The sequence below is a fragment of the Anolis sagrei genome, chromosome 4, assembly GCF_037176765.1.
Source record: "Anolis sagrei isolate rAnoSag1 chromosome 4, rAnoSag1.mat, whole genome shotgun sequence".
NCBI classification, from domain to species: Eukaryota; Metazoa; Chordata; class Lepidosauria; order Squamata; family Dactyloidae; genus Anolis; species Anolis sagrei.
The window spans coordinates 145,311,586-145,331,290 of NC_090024.1; the positions used below are offsets into that span (position 1 = coordinate 145,311,586).

At 40.3% G+C, this 19,705-nt stretch overlaps 2 protein-coding genes across 2 annotated transcripts in view; both read left to right on the top strand.

The window, feature by feature from the left end:
* The window catches only part of CDC14A (cell division cycle 14A), a 119,838-nt gene that overhangs the window by 92,604 nt on the left and 7,529 nt on the right, over positions 1-19,705 (top strand). The window lies entirely within an intron of this gene.
* On the top strand, positions 3,856-7,977 carry GPR88 (G protein-coupled receptor 88). The gene has a single exon (XM_060774009.2). It carries the CDS (start codon positions 5,007-5,009, stop codon positions 6,105-6,107), a length of 1,101 nt encoding a protein of 366 aa, XP_060629992.1. The 5' UTR covers positions 3,856-5,006; the 3' UTR covers positions 6,108-7,977.

Here is a 19,705-nt window from a genome sequence, read left to right on the forward strand (position 1 = left end):
AAACACAGTCAATCCATTCCATTTGATCTCATCCTAGCTGGTACCAATCTAAGTTCTTATCTCTATAACATACTGTACATTCAGGGCATTGTAAAACATCAGTTTCTAACAATTCGTAAACAGCCTGCTTTTAAACATTTTTAACACAGACAATGAGTTTCTATCAGTCTTCAAATTTTCATTTTGATGTGCCCTGGCCTCTTTCAGTGCTTGAAAAACTCTTTTGGCCAGTCACAACCCTTGACACAACCCTTGACATCAGGTTTTTGCTCTCTTTTTTCTTCCACACAGCTATTTATACAGCCCATGCGGGCAAATTTTCATGTTTTCAAAAGATACATATTCATAATGCAAGACTCATTTTTTCCCATAGACACAGAACAAATCAGGATTTTAACCATTTCAGAAAATGTCACATCGCATAATATTCATTCTCCAAATTCACACACATTCAATCTGCAAAGGATAGGTTGATTAGTGGTTAGTGGTTAGGACTTTTACACATTCACACACAGAGAGAGAAACCTCGTTCACACACACATCATTTGAAAACAGCACACAAAACAGAGCATAAACATAAAAATTCAAAACAATTATTGAAAACATCAAACTTTTAAAGATCACCCATTCTGTCATAATACACATTCTTCTTACATTTTAAGAACACAGCTTTTCAAATTGCAGCATTAGGGGTATGTTGCTAAATATCAAAAAGACACATTTCGAACATAAATTTATTTTCCACAATTTACATTCTATATTTACTTTTCAACTCAACATGTCTGAGTGTCTCTCGTTCCCAGCCTTCATTTCATCAATGGAATATACAGAATCTCAAACTCAGTCCCGTGTCATTTTGGCACACATACAAGGTCAAAATAGCCAAATTACCTGCCAACTTTGCAGGCAGTCTTACTTTTTATATATTTTTTCCATGCCAAAGTTCAGGACACAAAGCTCTCTTTTTACACATCATTGTATTCCACATTCCTATCTTCTCCCAAGCCCTTGAACAACGAGTCCCCCCCATTTGAAACAACAATAATCCATCTACACAAGACAGTTCTCAGTTTCTCTTTAAAATCTTTTCATTCAGCACTCTTGGAAAACTAAATCAAGTACTCATTCTTTTTACACAGTGGTGCTTGCACAAATCTCAACCCAGTGTTGCAACACATAGATACACACACGATTTCGTGGAATCTTTGCTGCCACTCACTCAAGATCACATGTGCACATCACAAATACCTCCAACAACACAAGGTCTCACAGAACCTAGTTTCCAGGGAATTTCACACAATTGACAATTCCCAGGGAGTATCACATAATTTTCTCAAATCTTTTTCACAAATCGGGAATTGATTCTTCAGAGGCATCTGTCCACTCTCCCACACAGCTCTAGTCCAAAGTCCCATACTGACTGACTGCGTCTGTAGGTGACTTCCTTGGGGTTTTGATGGTAAAAGGAAGCCAGTGCTACTGTGCGACAGAAGCCACTTTGGAGCTTTTGGAAGCTACAGAGGGCTAAAAATACAAGAATCATGCCTTTTATAAATTCTCACTGCTCCTGTCACCTTTGACTCAAGGAAACACAAATACTATCTCTCCTTTTCAAACAGGTAACTAAAATCCAAAGCTTTCTGCAGAAAATTGAAATCACACAACACAACATCAAAACAGCCTCTCTCATTTCTTTCCTTTCCAGAATCACTAAGGCGAAGCCCTCTCCAGCCTCAGAATGCACACTCAAGAGTTAACACAGTACCTTTGCAACCAAATCAGCACCTCAACACAATTTAACAGTTTACAATAATATTGAAATCAGTACAGATGAATTTGAAATCTCAGCATTTGCAATACATTTCAACACAAAAGTTTAAGACATCAACATTATCATTTTTAACTCGACATCACATCAATCTTAAATCCCTCCCACATAAGTGTGGAAACAGGACATATAGACAGGTGGTGTGAAGACAAGACAGCCTTGCGCACATGGAAACGCACACACAAGTGGCCATTCACCCCACATTCCTATAGGATTTTGGCTGGGTTTTGTTTGATGGATTTTTTTTCTTTTTTTTTTCTTTTTTTTTTCTCCAGCCAGTACTGAAAGTTAGTTCCTTTGGGAAGTGGAGTCAGAGCATCCGAGTCCACTCTCCCCCACACTCTAGTCCAAAGGATGTTTTTTTACTGCAGCTAATAGAAACTTCCCGCTAACTATACGAGTGTGGTCCCAACACAATCACCAATTCCCACCAGAGTCACCAATTCAATGCATCTCATACTTACCCTCCCCGAAGCTTTTGCAGTAATTCAACCGGGCTCGGCCACTCTTGGGCGGCAAGCCAAAAGATGGAGAATCCGGCGGCTGGGCCCAAGCACACACGCAGATGACTCCTTCCCTTCTCTTGCCGCCAAGAGATAAGCACCTGAGCCGGAGGCCCCAAATGCCTCTCTCGGCTAGTGCCTTCCAAAAAGAACGCCCTCAAATATGCAATATCTCGGTGGAACCTCCAGAAAATGTAGGGGCAAAAACCAAAAAGATAATCCACAAATCCAAAATCCAAGAGCAGATTGCCCCTTCCCAAGGAGGGCGAGGAAGGACACCACGAAAGTTGAATCTTTAAAACTGCAAAATGCTATTTATTGCGCAGCTGAAGCAATAGTGACAAACATGCATATGGGTATGCAATAAAGGGGTTTGTCCAACCTAAAGTTGGTTACATTGATTATTTATGACTTTCATTAAAACGGTTTGATTGGTACATAGAAATCAATCATCTCATTGGTTCCCAAAGACAAATCATTTCATTGGTCTAAGTTAGTTATGCAATTGTTCATTAGTTGTTTATGATTTTGATTGACATTATAGCACACGTGGGATCCTAACAATGGCACAACTATGATATAACTATGGTCCATTGTTCTCTGACCATGACTGTATCTTATCTGTTAGTCTGTTGCAAACATGGCTTCAGAGCGACTGGGAAACTTGGGGGTTCTAACTAGCAAACAGCTAGCTGGTTTTGTCCGGATATGTTGTTACCCTTGAATAGTAACTTCTTCTTTGGAGCACTAATTTCTCAAACAATCAGCATTTTCTGTGAACAAAGGCCTACTGCAGAAATAGGCCAATATGGCAGTAAATCATGACATATGGGTATTGGGGAAATATATGAAAATTCGCTTTTTAAAACCACGTCCCCTCCAAGTGTGGTGTAGTGGTTTGGGTGTTGGACTCAAATCCCTGCTCAGTCATAGAAACACTGTTGGTGAGTCAAAATCTTACACCAAGACATTACTCTTCTGAGTAAATCTTGCCAAGAGAACCCTTTGATAGGACCACCATAAGTTGTTGTTGGCTAAAAGGCACATAACAACATAATAAGCAGTCTTGGAAAAATGCTGAAACATAAATTAATCAAATCAGTAATGTTTAGATCTTATGCAAGTAACAATTGCTGGATCTGAGCAAGTTACAGGTCTTCCTATGCACATCAAAAGCACATCCAGTCATTTCAACAGGTCTAAATGAGCACTGCAAGCTGGTCTGAGTCCCTCTACGGAGGTGAGAAGACCGGGATATAAAAGTTTTAAATAATAATAATAATAATAATAATAATGTTTCATAAACTGCCCCCACAGATAACACTATCTACATTTTATCCAATTGGGCATTTATCCTTTGCATTCCACTTTGGCATTTTTATCATAAAGCATTTTCTAAATGAATGAATGTAGTCCTTTAAATGTAAAGAGTATCCAAATGTGTGTGTGTGTGTTTACCCTAAGAAGAGTATGCATTTGTTATATCGGCACCTTGCCAAATACAAAGCCCGGCGTGGCTAACAAGATAATTTTACTGGTGGGAGCTGGAAAGTTGGGGGATCCTTCTTGCAGACACACATGTAAACACAGGAGAGATTCAGCTCAGCTATGGGATAAAAGAGCCCGTTGCCAAGGAGCAGCACGCATGTGTTAAGCAACCATGCTTTTACATATCGCAACTAAAAAATCTCTAAAATTAGATACATAATTTTTTTTCTTTATAAACCATAAGAGGCGTGAAATCCTTCCTCATAATAACAGACCAGAAGGCACCGGAGACAATGAAGTGTGAGCAGAGGAGTTTCTCTGCCACTGGGGCTGTGTTTCAGTGGTTGGAGGAGAAGCGAATGAAAGGTACGGTGTCAAAAAAAAGGTGATTTGAGAACTCCGGTGGGTGGAGGGGTGGGGGAAAGGGAGAAATATCAGTCTCTGTAATTGCTGCCTTTTCAGAGTAAGCTGCATCCCTCCCTCCCCATCCTTTTGCTCCCGCAAGCCTGAAATCTACTGAATAATTCATTCAGATCAGAAGCACCAAATTTTCCCATGCTGATCTTTCCAGTGTGCATCCTGTAGAGCACAAGACGAAGCTCCTAGGTCTTCAGGTGAACCACTAAAGCTCTTGAGGCTACTCATTGAAGGATGTGCTGGGACTCCTAATAATGTCTTTTCCTCTTTTTGCCAGCTTTTCTCAAGAAGGCACTCCTTTATGCCTTACATTCTCCTGGCCATTGCACTAACTTCATAGTTGCAACAGTGGAGGTATATAGTTGGATTTCTGTGTGCTCCGGATCTTCTCATCTGCTTGACTGCTTTTGCCTTATCTCTTCGGGTCTTGTTGGATCATAACATGCCTAGCCTCACTTGACTTCCTGAAGAATTCCTATTATATCCTTTCTTCTACCTGCAACTGATTCTGGATCGAACATGCTCTGAAAAAAATGTTGGTTTCCATAGCATCGAGTTTCTCTGCTTGTTTGGGATAGATTCGCCTGCACTCTTTTAGACATTTTGAATGCTCAGGATCATTTCAATCATCTGCCTGTGTTGTTCTTTTGTTGTGTGTCACCAACTGCCAGATGTATCTTGATTTCTTCTTGGCTCAGCTTCTTAGCCACTTCCAAAATCAAGCAGGAATGAAGACTGCCTGGAACACTGCCTGATTTGTATGCACCAGGATGCCCAACACTTCCTCCACTTCGAGTTCCAGATCTTTACAACTGCTGCTTTGCGAAGAAGACACTCTAGGAACCAGGATTTCGTTGTCTCTCGTTTATTTGTTACTGGCTGTCTCTGGAACTTTATCAAACATCATGGTGATATATCTGGTTTTCACCTTCCGAAAGCTGCGCACCACTAGCAATGCTTTCATTGTAAATGGCTGCATTGCTGACCTTAGTGTTTGTGGCCTTTGGATGCCCCAGGAAGCTGTACAGGGACTTCTACCTCCTGCTTCTCCTACAATTCACTCTGAGGGCTACCGCCTGCTTCGGGTTGGGCTGGTAGGCCTTGGACTCATTGTCTCATTGCTTTCCCACCTCTTGGTGGCCCTCAACCGGTATGTCCTCATCACCAAGCCGCCAGTCACCTACCAGGCTCTGTACCAGCGGAAGCACACAGCTTGGATGATCAGCTTGACCTGGGGGGTTGCTCTTCTCCTTGCCTTGGTGCAGCCAGGGCTGCAGGCTTGGCAGCTTGACCAGAAGGGGTATGGAAATGCTACCCGTAGCAAGAGTTCTAGCTACACAGGCCTGCTGGTAGCCCTAGCTGTTCTCAGTCAGACCATCCTCCTCCTGCACTGCTACATGGGGATCGTGAGGAGGGTGCGGGGCAGTGTCAAGCGGGTCAGTGTCCTCAACTTCCACCTACTACAACAGTTGCCCTTCCCAGCTGGCCCACAAGCTCCACGCCGGGCACAGCGTCGGCTGAGCAGCATTTCTGTCCTACTTCTCTGCCTCGCCTTTCTCCTGGCCACGCAGCCCCTGGTGTGGGTCAGCCTGCTGGGCTTCTTCCTCCAGGCCGTGCCACGAGGGCTGCAGTTAGCCAGCTGGCAGCTCTTCTGTTCCCTCTCTGCCTTTAACCCTGTGCTTTACACATGGAAGAATGAGGAGTTCCGGCGTTGCTTGCGCTTAGTGCTCCTACCTGGAGGGGATGCGGCGGCTGTAGTGACGGCCACCGCAGCAGCCACAACGGCTCTTCCCACAGTCTCTCTTCCACCACAGGAGCCATCGCAATTGAGTACCAAGGTAGACAGCATGGGAAGCTTAGTATTTCAATGACCTGCTCAAGGACAAACTCTCATTGAAAAGGTGCTGAGAGGCATTTGTCTGCTGAATTTGACTCACTGAACTGGAGACTCTCCCTCAAGGAAAGCTTTTTAATTCTGCTGTAGAGACACTTGTCAGCGGGGACCAGGGGGTTGTATATATTTGCATCCAGGCTCTTTCATACTCTGTGGATTCGTACAGTGGCTTGGTGCAGTCACACTGTTGAAAGCACCTTATATACCTCGAATTTTCTGTCAATGTCTTCATTGTTTTTTGCTGGCAAAAGGTCCCTGTCTCACAAAATGGCCGCAGAGAACCATTTCTAACAGAGGCAGTGCCTTAGCTTAGCCACAGAGCATGTACTTGCTATGGATGAAGTTTAAAGTTTAGTTCCAGGCAACTTGGTTAAAATTATCTGAAGTGGCAAGCAATATTTTGTGGGTGGGTGAGATAAAGACCTTCTGCCTTGACAAACTGTTGCTGGAGCCAGATGGGGCAATTCTTCGTAACTTTTTGTGCACTCCTAAATTATAGTTTCACAGTGAAAAATTGTGGATAATACGACTTCAAGCGGCATCTTTTTCCTTGGTTTATGTTATGTACTGCGAATTTTATTCAACCCACTGATGCCAACAGTAAGCTAACTTATGGCAGGATATTGATGAGAAACTAAGGGAAGAGCATAAAGAAGAATGTTTGCATTACAGCCACTGTGGTCTGGCTGATAGTTCAGTTCTTTGGACAGGAAGCTGCTCCATCAAGCATCTAACTGGATCACCTTGGACAACTCAGTAATGTAAACAAAAGGATATATTCTTGGCCACAGAGTGTTTACAATCTAAATTTCAACAGGATACAGAAGAATGGAAAAGGGGGAGAAAGGGCGGAAAGATAGAGGCAACAGTGAGGGACAAATGCCATCTAATGTATTTAGAAGAGAATGTCTTTCTATCATATTTCCATCATAAGATACAGGTTGCACCATTGGTTTCCAACTTGTGCTCCACAGAGCCCTAAAGGCTCCCAGGGGCTCAATGGCCACTCCAGGAAAATAAATAAAAAGTGAATGAAATTAAAGAATAAGACACACGTCTTATTTTATGTTATGTCTCAATTCAGGCCTACTGTTGCTCTACAGAACATTCTAGTTCTGTTGTAATGCAAATGCATTGATTTGTTGGATTTTTGAGAATTTTATGTATAGTTATGTGGACATTGCACAATTGTTTAGATATCAGATTGTTGTAGGTTTTTCGGGCTGTATGGCCATGTTCTAGAAGCATTCTCTCCTGACGTTTCGCCTGCATCTATGGCAGCCATCCTCAGAGGTTGTGAGGTTACGACCTGGTGTTGTGAGGTCACATTCTGGTGTTGCTTTCCGTTTTCTGTCCAACAGTTATTGGTACTTCAGTTATGGAATACCTTTCTTTCAGAAGTCAGATTAATTCCAGTGCAGTCATTTTGGAGCCAATGTAGATATCTTTTAAATTTATATTCCCTTACTATCTATCACCTTCTCCTCACTCCGTAACACTACCCCTAAACACCATTAATGTGTAAGACATAAGGTAGACTTCAGGGGCTCTACCACAGATATTGATTCTAAAAAGGAGTTGGTGAGTCAAAAGAGTTGGGAACCACTGGGTTAGACAGTACTTCTATATTCCTCAGCTCCAATACTGCCTGTGTTCTGTGTTTTGTTGTCATGTATATTTTGTTTTATTCAAAACATATAGGGCCTGCAGTCAAATGTTGTAGTTGGGATGCTCCAATTCAAGGACCCAGTCAGCCATACTCCTTTCCAGGACAATCCATTCTAGTTACTTCCCTTGTGGTTTTCTATTCTGAACAAGTTTCTAATTCCATAACAACTAAGCATACACAATTCTCCCTTTAATTCCACTCCACACACACACACACCTTTTTTGTACTTCTGCCAAAGTTAGTGACTTCTTACGTGTCAATGATGCTGTTTTTGGATATAGAAGAACAGGCACTTGACTATGCTTCCCTAATTATATGGTAAAGCAGTACCATTAGCCTTCTGTATTCATCTAGTCTGTACTGAATACGCAGATTTAGTCTTCCATGACTTGAAAATCTTCCCCCCAAAAAGAAAATGTAATAAAAGAAATCTTGGATTTTACTACATACACCATTGTATAAAATGGAACTTACTATAGGTTTTGGTATCTGTGGGAAGGTCCCAAATTCAAACACAGTGGGTACCTAGGGCCCACTCTCTCTATAATATAATATATTAATACAGTACATATACCGTAATAGCCGCCAGGAATAAAACTAGCATCAGTCTGGTATGAACTCTCTTGGATCTACATCTTCCTCCCTTTTGACTTAATTAATACAGTCTTCTGACCCTTTCTAAAACTGTTTTTTAAAGAAATATTTTAAAAATATTTTAAAAGTGCACAACGTGTTTTTCTCTAAGTCTTTAGTAAAAAAAACTTTTAATATAAATGCTATCTTCAATTTTTACAAGCCTTTTTATTCTAGGTTTTTCTAGAAAAACAGTATAGACTGTTTACATAAATGGAGGCAAAGTTGCTTTTCCCTGCCTATTACCTCTTTGTTCTATTTATTACATTTCTCTAGTATGTTTTCTTGCTTTCTGGTGTAAAAATGTAGATTGCTAAACAGGTTTTACGTGTTTCTTTTAAAGGAGGGGCAAAGTTTCAATTATTGGTGCATGATAAAACAGCTTGCTAATGATAGTTCCAGTCCAGCTAAAGTTTGTCATCCTAAAACTGTAATTCCCTACATACTTGGAAATAAACTCTTCTGAATTTTCTGAGACTTCCTACTTACTAAACATGGATACTTTTGAGCTGCCTGAAAGGTGAGTCTCAAATTAATTGCAATGAATCTCAAATTAATTGCAATGAATTGTTTCATTGCTACTAGCAGCTCAGTTCCATATCTTATTCATATTGAGATATCATTCTGATGCAGTTCCCATGGTTTATTTATTTCTCATGTTAGAAGCGAATTGAGAATAGTGTTATAATGCATTAAAAAAAACACAAACAATGTTAAAAACTTGGCATTATACTAAATTTCCTTTGACCAAAAGCTGGCCACTTTGAGTGCCTGTGGTGTGGCTATAAGAAGGTCCTCCATTGTGAATGTGGCAGGGCTTATTGTAATAAGTGGTCTGTGGTTTGCTCTTCTCCACATTCACATGTTGTGGACTCCACTTTGTAGCCTCATTTCTTAAAGTAAGTTCTGCACCTCGTGGTGCCAGAACGTGGTGTGTTCAGCACCTTCCAGGTTGCCCACTCTTCTATGTGCCCAGGCAGGAGTTTCTCATCTGGTGTCAGTTCCGGGCTTTAACCTGCCACTTTTGGATTCTCACTTGCTGAGGTGTTCCTGCAAGTATCTCTGTAGACCTTAGGATGCTATTTCTTGATTTAAGGTGTTGGCTTGCTGGCAGATATCCGAACAGAGGATGGACCAGAGATGTCAATGGCTTGACCCTTTCATTACAGGCTGTTACTTCCCAACGGTGCAATATCAGCTCAACAATATAATTTCTTCAGCAGTGTTGGGCGTAGACATCCTGCGATAATGTGGCATGTCTCATTAGGAGCCACATCCACTGTTTTAACGTGATGTAATGTATTCCACACTGAGCATGCATATTCAGCAGTAGAGTAGCAAAACACAAGGGCAGATGTCTTCATTGCGTCTGGTTGTGATCCCCAGGTTGTGTCAGTCAGCTTTTGTATGATATTATTTCCAGTACCCACTTTTTCTTAATATTCAAGCAATGCTTCTTATTAGTCAGAGCACGGTTCAGAGTAACTCCCAGGTATTTTGTTGTGCTGCAATGCTCCAGTGGGATTCCTTCACAGGTAATCTGCAGAGCTAGATATGCTTATCTGTTCTTAAGGCGAAAAGTCTGCATTTTAGATGGATTAGGAATCAGCTGGTTTTCCCTGAAATAGACAGTAAGAGCACCTAAAGTTTCAGAGAGCTTCCATTCAACCATTTCAAAGCTCCCTGCTTGAGCAGTGATGGCACAATCGTCAGTCCCCATGACTAATCTAGCCAGATTTTTGGACTTCCTTGCCTATTTTCCCACATTTTCAAAGAAATCTAGCCTGATGAAGAATTTTGTATGTAGAACTCAAACATTTGTAGATTATTGTGGAATTAATCCATAATAAAGGTATTATCCATCTATTGATTTTGGAAATCAAGTTAGACAAGACTCATGCCTTAATGAAATTGTTGTGTCCATCGAAAGGACTTGCATGTGGGTTTTGCTTCAATACCAAGTTTTTGAGTCTTTTGGAAATGACCAATGTTTTGATGCCATAGGTGTAATTCCTGCTCTTCTCCTGTACACTTGCATCACTAGATTTCTGACTAGCAACTGAAAGGCCAGATCTGACTCATAAAGTAATTTTAGATGATAGTTGGAAGTACTGTATTGCTATATTTTCATCAGCACGTGGTTTCCTTTAGGAAACCATCCTAAACCCAATTTCATTTTCAGAGCGTGTGTAATTTATTATTTATTTATTTGCGACATTTCTACCCCGCCTTTCTTCAATCCGGAGGCGACTCATGGCAGGTTTACAGCTGGGCAACCATTCCATGCTTTCAACAATGTGCAGCTAAAAACAGCATTTAAAAAACAGAATTATAAAATACATAAAGACATTTTTAAAAACCTATAAAACAATAACTTCACTGTTAGCCTTGTTATCCAAAGTCATAGTCTGTGCCCTTCCAATATTCAGTTGCACATAATTCTGTATTTATCTATTACACCAGATTTCCAAAGGCTTGATCAAAAAGCCACATTTTCACTTTCTTACAAAAAGGAGGGAGGGGGCTGATCTAATGAGGGAGGGATAGACAGGTGGTCAGATATGCCTCCCTGCTATGTTCAGTAAAGAAGCAAACTTAGAAGCAAAGTTGATTACCGTTAGATCTCCAAAACCCAAGTGTTGCACCTCAGCAGGAGTTCTCCTTGCTCTAAGCACTCACCAGGAAGCCAAACGTAGTAATAAACAACTTATTGATAAAATACACAGTAAAAGAGTAAAAATCCAAATATATGAAGAAAGAATAAGTCCCCAAAAGCAAAAGATAAATTTTCAAATACAAAGGTTAAACTTGAACATTAATCCAAAAACAAGGAACGGAACAAGAGCTTGAATCCATGGGAAAACGTTTATACTGGTAGTAAAACTTGACTAGGAAACTTGGCCTGAAGCTAAAACATAACCAGGAACAAAGCAGGAGCTTCTCATTCCATTGGCGAAGTTGCTTGATCTGAAACGTAACAGCTTCTTTTCCCTAATTAAGGACAGCAATGCATGAAGGCATTCCGTTGACCTTGAGAAGCCTATCTCTGCCTCTCTTACCCATGGCTCTGCTTGTACCTGGATTCCTTCCCCTGCAGAAGCAGCCTTGATTCCCTGTCTAACCCCCCTTCATCAGGTGAACTCATGTCCTCCTCCCTTCTCTGCCTATCAGCTTCATTTTCACACAGAGGAGCAATATCTAATTCCAACCCCCCCCCCCTCCGTTCTCCCAACTGGGGAATCACCATCCTGTTCCAACATCCCCTCTCTCTGAGTACCTCCAGAAGCATCAGGCCCTACATAAGCATCAGGCCCTGCACCCCCAAAACCCTCATAATCCTCATCAGCTGTCTGAACTACAAGTTCTCATGGAAGGTTCTCAAATGGGTCAATCCATAAACCAGTTCCTGCAGTTTTATCCTTTCCAATTCAAAGATTAGCCAGCTCAAAGTGCTATACCAGGGGTCCTCAAACTTTTTAAACAGAGGGTCATGTCACAGTCCCTCAAAGTGTTGGAGGGCCGGATTATAATTTGAAAAAAAATTGAATGAATTCCCATGCACACATCTTATTTATAATGCAAATGTTGATGTTGTTGTGTGCTTTCAAGTCATTTCAGACGTAGGTTGATCCTGAGCGAGGACCAGATAAATGACCTTTGAGGGCCGTATCCGGGCCCCGGGCCTTAGTTTGAGGACCCCTGTGCTATACATTCAACATCCGCAAGAGTACAGGAAGTTCCATCCTTATCCTATGAGAAGCCAATTGTAGCTAAACTCAGAAGAAGAAGAAAGAAACCGGAGCACAAAGTAGAAGGAAAGAAACTTAACAAAAGTCCCAGCAATTCAACCCACGAGAAACAACCTTAATGGGGATGAGAATGGAATCATTCTCTTTAACCACTTCTGTAAAAAAATAACACTGTGGCAAATACACTTGGCAATACAGAAAAGTTGGCCCACTCTGGTCCCCATTATGCAGGTTAAAATTGAAGACGTTAACAATACATAGAGCAAAGGGCTTAGATGGAACGACTATCTGGCATCTTCCATCATATGATTCAGTGTATAAATCCTCTGTGGTCAGAATGACTTTTTGCAGGTACAGAATTTGCAATAAGGAAATACGCTTCATCTTTTCTCATCTGGCATTTTCCAGCCTGCTTGAACATTGCTCTCCCCCATAACGCAGAGGCTGGTGACAGTTGACAGTGGGTAGGCTGCCAAATTAAGCTTCAATAGGGGGCATGCTGTCAGTTGGCACAAAACAGTTTTGTCATAAGCATTCCATTGTTTGTACTGCAAAAGAAGATCTAAAAGCGGGATTGCTGCATTATATATAAGCCTGTGCTTCTGTAACTCTAGCAGTTGGTTAGAAGGAAGAATTTGGACAAGGTCAGCTTTGAACACAGCCATGAAGGGAGAAACTATAGCTTCTGAGATTCTGCTTTATTGGCAGCATCATTATAGATCCTAAAATACTGCCAAATATCATATTCTAATAAAAACATTCCTTTTTAGATCATGACTTCCAGAATACTCCAACTATCATGGCCACTTGTGATGGTGGTCCAGAGTCTGGAAGTCATTTTCAAAAAAGTAACTTTCTGAAGCTCTGAATAACTAAAAAAAATGCCTCTTTTATTTATATTACATCGCACAGCCATACAAATATATTTTCTTGGTGTCTTGGCTTTTAGGTCTGTTGCTGGTGTTATTTGGGGCACTTATTCAGAAAATTGCATTGGATAGATGGTATCAACTCTAGTTTCTTAGATATGTTTATCGTGGATTTTTATGGGCGAGTAGATGGTTACTGGTAGATGGCATATGTTCTGAATCTGAAAAACTTGAGCTGACAGGGCAAAAATTGTGTCATTTTTTTGGAATCAGCAGGTCAAATATACCCAGAAAGAGGGTGAACATTTGAGGCACCTAAATGTGTATTGCCCAGTGCTATCCTTCCTGGCACAATCAATCTGTTTTCAAGCCATCCTCACAAAAGGAGCCATTTGTATTACAAATGGCTCATTTTGGTGACAAATGGCTCCTTTTGGTGACAGTATTTGATTTTATTTCTATCCCACCTTTCTCCCAAAGTAGGATCCAAGGAAGCCCGCAGCCCAAGTGCAGCTAAAGCACAACGCCTGGCAAGCTGTTAGGCACTTATGTATTTCTTATTATTAATAATAATATCCTACTTTTTCTCTTCACAAAGGAGACTCAAAGCTGATGTAATTATGTACGGACTTATGAGCATGCAAAGGTGAATTGAGATAATGCACAACAACCCTATCCTCCTAAAGAAAGCAGAGTTTTAGCTATGGGTCACATTATTCAATAGAAATTTAACGAGATGCCCTTATACACATTGTCGCAATTCATTGGAAGAGTTGCACATCAGGGATGTAGCTAAAGGCAAAGGTTTCCCCTTGATCTTAAGTTGTGTTTGACTCTGGGTGATGGTGCTCATGTTTGGGTAGGTCCTTGAAAGTTCAAATTAAAACTCAACATGGTTTCCCCACCCCAGAAACACAAGAGCCGCCTTTCACCACCGAAAAGAAAACCATTTAATACAGGGAGATGCTTTTCATTGGTCTGATTTTTATACTACATTGTACTGCTATTTATATTTGTCTGTTTTAAATGTAAAGCAGGCTGTATAGAACTGATTACAGCAATGTTCCTCAAGCTGGGGGTCGGAACCTCGGGGGGGGGGGTTGCGAGGGGGTGTCAGAGGGGTCGCCAAAGACCATCCGAAAACACAGTATTTTCTGTTGGTCATGGGGGTTCTGTGTGGGAAGTCTGGTTCAATTTCGTCATTGGTGGAGTTCAGAATGCTCTTTGATTGTAGGTGAACTATAAATCCCATCAACTACAAGTCCCAAATGATCAATCAATCCCCCCACAACCTCACCAGTATTCAAATTTTGGTGTATCAAGTATTTGTGCCAAATTTGGTCCAGTAAATGAAAAAAACATCCCGTATATCACATATTTACATTGCAATTCATAACAATAGCAAAATTACAGTTATGAAGTAGCAACAAAAATAAATTTATGGTTGGGGGTCACCACAATATAACAAACTTATTAAGCAGTCACGGCATTAGGAACATTGAGAACCACTGGATTAAGGGAACGTTTTGTCTCCTTTTTAATTTGGGTATGCACAATGCCATGTTCTATTTTACTTCACAAACTTTTTTTTACCTTCTGTGAAAACTTTGAAAACAAAGAAGTTTGAACATTTACAATAGTAAATGTCAAAGCTGGAAATAAAAAAAACAGAAGGCGTAGCATCTATTCAGAAGCTGTGACAAAGCCACAGTACTGTCCTGGTAGCTGCTTAAAATAAGCATTTCCAGATTTATCCAACGCACAGCTTTCAAACTGGCATCATTTGAACCTTGGGGTGTCTTTTACTATGACAAGAGCCAAATGTATAACCACCCTTTTGAACATTAAGGCTCAATTCATGCATAAACATTCAACACAAATTAATGGTAACCTTAACTAGATTAATTTTACCTCTTGTATAGATAAGATTACAATTAGAACGTTTGTAATAGCACCAAATGTCAATTCAGATCTATTGCTTTTGTATTAATCCGTTTAACATGTTGGCCTATACATTCATCAAACTTTGTATACTGATTAGTTAATTCACCCACGCATGTAAAATATCTGAAAAACAATCAATATTTTATCTTTATGTGTAGCTATATGTATCCACAGATATAATTAATTGTATATGTCTCTTAGAAAGAGTTGCCTCACATAATTTCTAGGATGAAAGAATCTCAAGATTATTTTCTCTCTACTATACAACATCTATATAAATGTAATGTTAGTTTGTGGGATTAACATAACTCAAAAACCTCTGGATGAATTGACACCAAATTTGGACACAATACACATAACAGGCCAATGAGTGACCATCAATCATAAAAACACTGGAAAACACAGCAAAAGGGACTTAAAAAGCCAAAAAAGCAAAAAGACTGTACAGTGCAGGCGCAAAAATGACACTCCCTGGCAAACAAAACACACAATAGCATATCCATGCTCTCTTCCGGACTACAGCTCCCATCATCCCCTAGACCAAGCCCTTTAGGAGAGGAGGATGATTCAAATGCACTGCTTCCAAGATCCAAGCTTTCTTCTCCGTGGATTTCTTTGAGAGCATCCCAATCCCTGCATATTTCCAATTTCCTATTCCTTGACTGCAACTCCCAGCAATCCTCCAGATAGATAGATAGATGGATTAGATAGAAATAGGTAGGTAGATAGGTAGGTAGATGGATCAGGAGGACTGCTGGGAGTTGTAGTCCAATAATAGGTAAAGAAGGAAGAAAGAGGAAAAAGAGGAATAGAAAGAAAAGGGAAAGAAGGGAAGTGGAAGAGAAGAAAGAAAGGAAGGAAGGAAGGAAGGAGAGAAGGAAAGGAAAAAAGGGAAGCAAGGAGGGAGAGAAAGAATGAGAGAAAGAGGGAGGGAGGGAAGGTTGACCACAGCAACGCGTGTTGGGAACAGCTAGTAATAAATAATGTTCGTTTGTGGGATTAACATAACTCAAAAATCACTTGATGAATTAACACCAAATTTGGACACAATGCAGCTATCAGGGCAACGAGTGACCATCTCTCACAAAAACATTGAAAAACACAGTGGAAGGGACTTAAAAAGCCAAAAAAAACCCCCTAAATATTACAATGCTTGCATAAAACCACACACACACATATACACACACACATATACACAAATATATACACACACATAATCTACACATATATACACAGACTAAACACATATACACAGACTGGGCCACAGCAACGCGTGGCTGGGGATGGCTAGTACAACATAAAAGCATTAGGTGTATATCTACTCAATAGTTACTTATTGCAAAAGATGGAGACGTATCACCTCTAAGTCCATGTTATCTTGAACATTAGTGAGAATATTTCCAAAGCTGACATATTCCCCTCAAGCACCAGTGAAGCATAGGGTCTCATATCTTGATTTATTCTACACTTTGAGGTTCTCCTACATCTTCCAAATGCAGCATGAAGTCAAAGGCAAATAACATAATTGCCCAAATAATAGACTAGTAGCCCTGGTGGCTCAATGGGTGGACCCTTGTTCTGAAGTCAACGGGGGATGACCATCACCTCCTTGGTATTTCTAGTTCCAGGGTTCCTGATTGTTATTGTTGTTGTGTGCATTCAAGACATATAGCAATCCAAAGGGTTTTCTTGGCAGAGGGTCGTTGTCTTCCTCTGAGATTGAGAGAGTGTGACTTACCCAAGGTCAACCAGTGGTTTTCCATGGCCAAGTTGGGATCCAATCGTGGAGCTGTAGTCATTGCTCACACCACACCACTCAGGCTCATATGGTTGGAAATAGCAACTTTCCAAGCCTCCCCTAACCATTTGTAAATGTGTATAACTGTTAACCTATATTGTACGTACATTTTGGTTTGCCAGTTTGACTGTACCTCTTTGGTGTGGGAGGAGCTTCAGACACAGGACTCCATTTTTGTTTTATAGTAGGCTTTTAGACCTCAATGGAGGTGGGTTGCAATATGTCTCCTTTCAGACTTCAATGAGTACAGTTATACAGTTTGAACTATATCTATATTCTTAAAGGCATTGGACTATGGACTAGTACGCTGAATATACACAAGAAGTTTGTTAGTAAACCTGAGATATTATTTTTAAAGAAGCCTTTGTTTTGTCTCTTGAGTACATATTTTAACTAAGAGGTTTTAAGAGAATGTACATATTTTGGGCAATTACAACTGCAATTCTACTTCAAAGAAACAACCATCCTCTGCTAATCTAATATATTTTGATAGTGGCATGTCTTTATCCTTGGCAGTTTAAAGACATGGTTCTTCAGTTTAACAGCTGAGTTACCAGTGTGCCATTACATGAATGCTTATGAATATCACTTGTTCAAAGCGTTGACTTCTAACAAGGCCATGCTTTTTTTGTCTAGTGGTTTTCAAAAAGTGGTCTCTATGTCCATGGTGATTCACATTTTTCAAATGGATGTGACATCATTTTTACCTTTTCAATAAGGTTATGATGCGGTTATTTCCAATAGATTATGGAATTTCCAATACATATTGCTGAACTATTGAAAGATCTCTTCCTGGACTGATCCAACAAAGCAGCCTTGTTTCATAGGGCTTTACATTCTCTAATGGTGATATCCTTCATCCCATCAATTTCTAGCACTTTGGGTATTCTTGGGCCATGGAAATAACAGGAACTTCTTTCATGTACTGGAAAGCCAAACCGATTGATGTGGTCAAAGTATACTCAGTGGAGCCATTCTGTGGCATTCAAAGAGTTGGCTGGGTTGAAATAAACAAAGGGAATGAAGCTAGATGGCACTGTTCTACAGGCATAGCAGGTTCACCATGTTGAGATTGAAGTTTTTTTCAGATATTTTTTATTGGGCAATCACACTGCATGATTCATGGGAAATTTTGGGCAAAGGGAAATCATGCAGCCTAGTTATCATAGACACTGGAGTGGGGTACTTGAAATCAAAGTCAGAAGAAAATCCTGTGGATTACCTCCACCCTTTAAAAAGAAGAGTCTATCTTTTAAAAACAAGACTCACTTTCTGAATAAGATGCTCTTATGGAAGGGGAAATTACACCAGTTTGGGACAATTCCAGTTCCCCGTGCCATCCCCCATAAGAACCAGTTCCTCAGTTTTCAAGGAGCCATCAGCCCATTCTCTGCAGAATATCTGGAGAAAGATGCATTGCTTCAATCAGTTGTTTTAAATTCATTTATTTAGGATCCCAACCATCATTCTGAAACAAGAATAGCAATGCAACAGCCCTTCTACATTTGTAGTTTTAACTTTTGAACATTTGATTATTGAGTTTTAATTTTAAATGTTCTCTCTAATTATCCCACGCAGTCTGGGTTCCATGTGCTTCAGAAATGGAGTCCCACAGAGGCCATACATGATATAAGGGCATTTGTGGTAGGACTTCCTGGGACTATTTCTGCAGTGCATGAAAACCAAGCCCAGAATGTATTTTTCAGGTGCCGGGTGCTACCTGACTCCAAGCAACAAAAGATGAAGAGAGACAGGGAAAGGATGTTCCCTACAGTTGAAGAGACGGACCTCAACCTCAACTGTAGGGAACAAAGTAAAACAATTCCCTCTGTTTTCCCCCAACTTATGGAATGAGGTCCTAGGTCTTTCAGTATGATTATATGGTCAACTTCCTCTAGTAATGTTGGAGGACCTAGAAGAGCATTCTAGAAATATCTAGACATTCAAATGTGATTATATAGTCTCCTGGATATGCCATCAGCTGGAGACCCCTCCCCACAACACCACCTGTCACTCTGGGCCAGAGTGAAGAGAGGGGAGGCCAGAGGACACTTCCATCTTGTCGCCTGGATATGACATCAGCTGGAGACCCTTCTCCCCAGCACCGTCACTCTGGACCAGAGTGGAGAGAGAGGGGGCCAGGGGACAGTTCCACCTTGTCTCCTGTGCTATTCTAATAATATAATATAATATAATATAATATAATATAATATAATATAATATAATATATTGTATATACATATAATATTTATAATATTATAATGTAATGCAATATAATAATAACAATAACAATATATTATAATTATATATTTATATTACATTTAATATTACTAATAATATTACGATATAGTGGTATGGTGCAATATAGCAATGTTTAATGCTGATATTGTACTATGCTAATAAGATAATATATTGTATGTAATATATATCTTGTAAGCCGCTCTGAGTCCCCTTTGAGGTGAGAAGGGTGGCATATAAATGTCGTAAATAAATAAATAAATAAACAAACAAACAATACTTCTGGTGAAAATTGACCATAGAACCATGCTGGAAGACCTAGGGCCCTTCTACACAGGCTCAAAACCCGTGACCCATCATGTATTAAGCTGAGGCATACAAACAATGCCTAAGGTTAACCCAGAATCCAGAGTAAACTGGATTAATAAAACAGAGTAAACTGGATTAATAAAACACCTCAACAGATCCTTTCTGAAAGGTCCAGGTCTGTTAAGGTGCAGGACCTGTGGGGATTGACTTCTGGGTCCATGTTCTATGATCCTGGAGGTCAATCCCCATTGCCATCCCAGTTCTAAAGATGGCACCCTCACCCTCCCTTCCCAGCCCTCCAAAGAAAGTTTCTGACAAGTTAAAATGATGTGCCGGGAAGTTTGGATCTTTCTTCAAAAGCAAGGG

Coding starts and splice junctions, on each gene's coding strand:
- GPR88 (XM_060774009.2), top strand. CDS start 5,007: ATGCCCAACACTTCCTCCACTTCGAGTTCCAGATCTTTACAACTGCTG.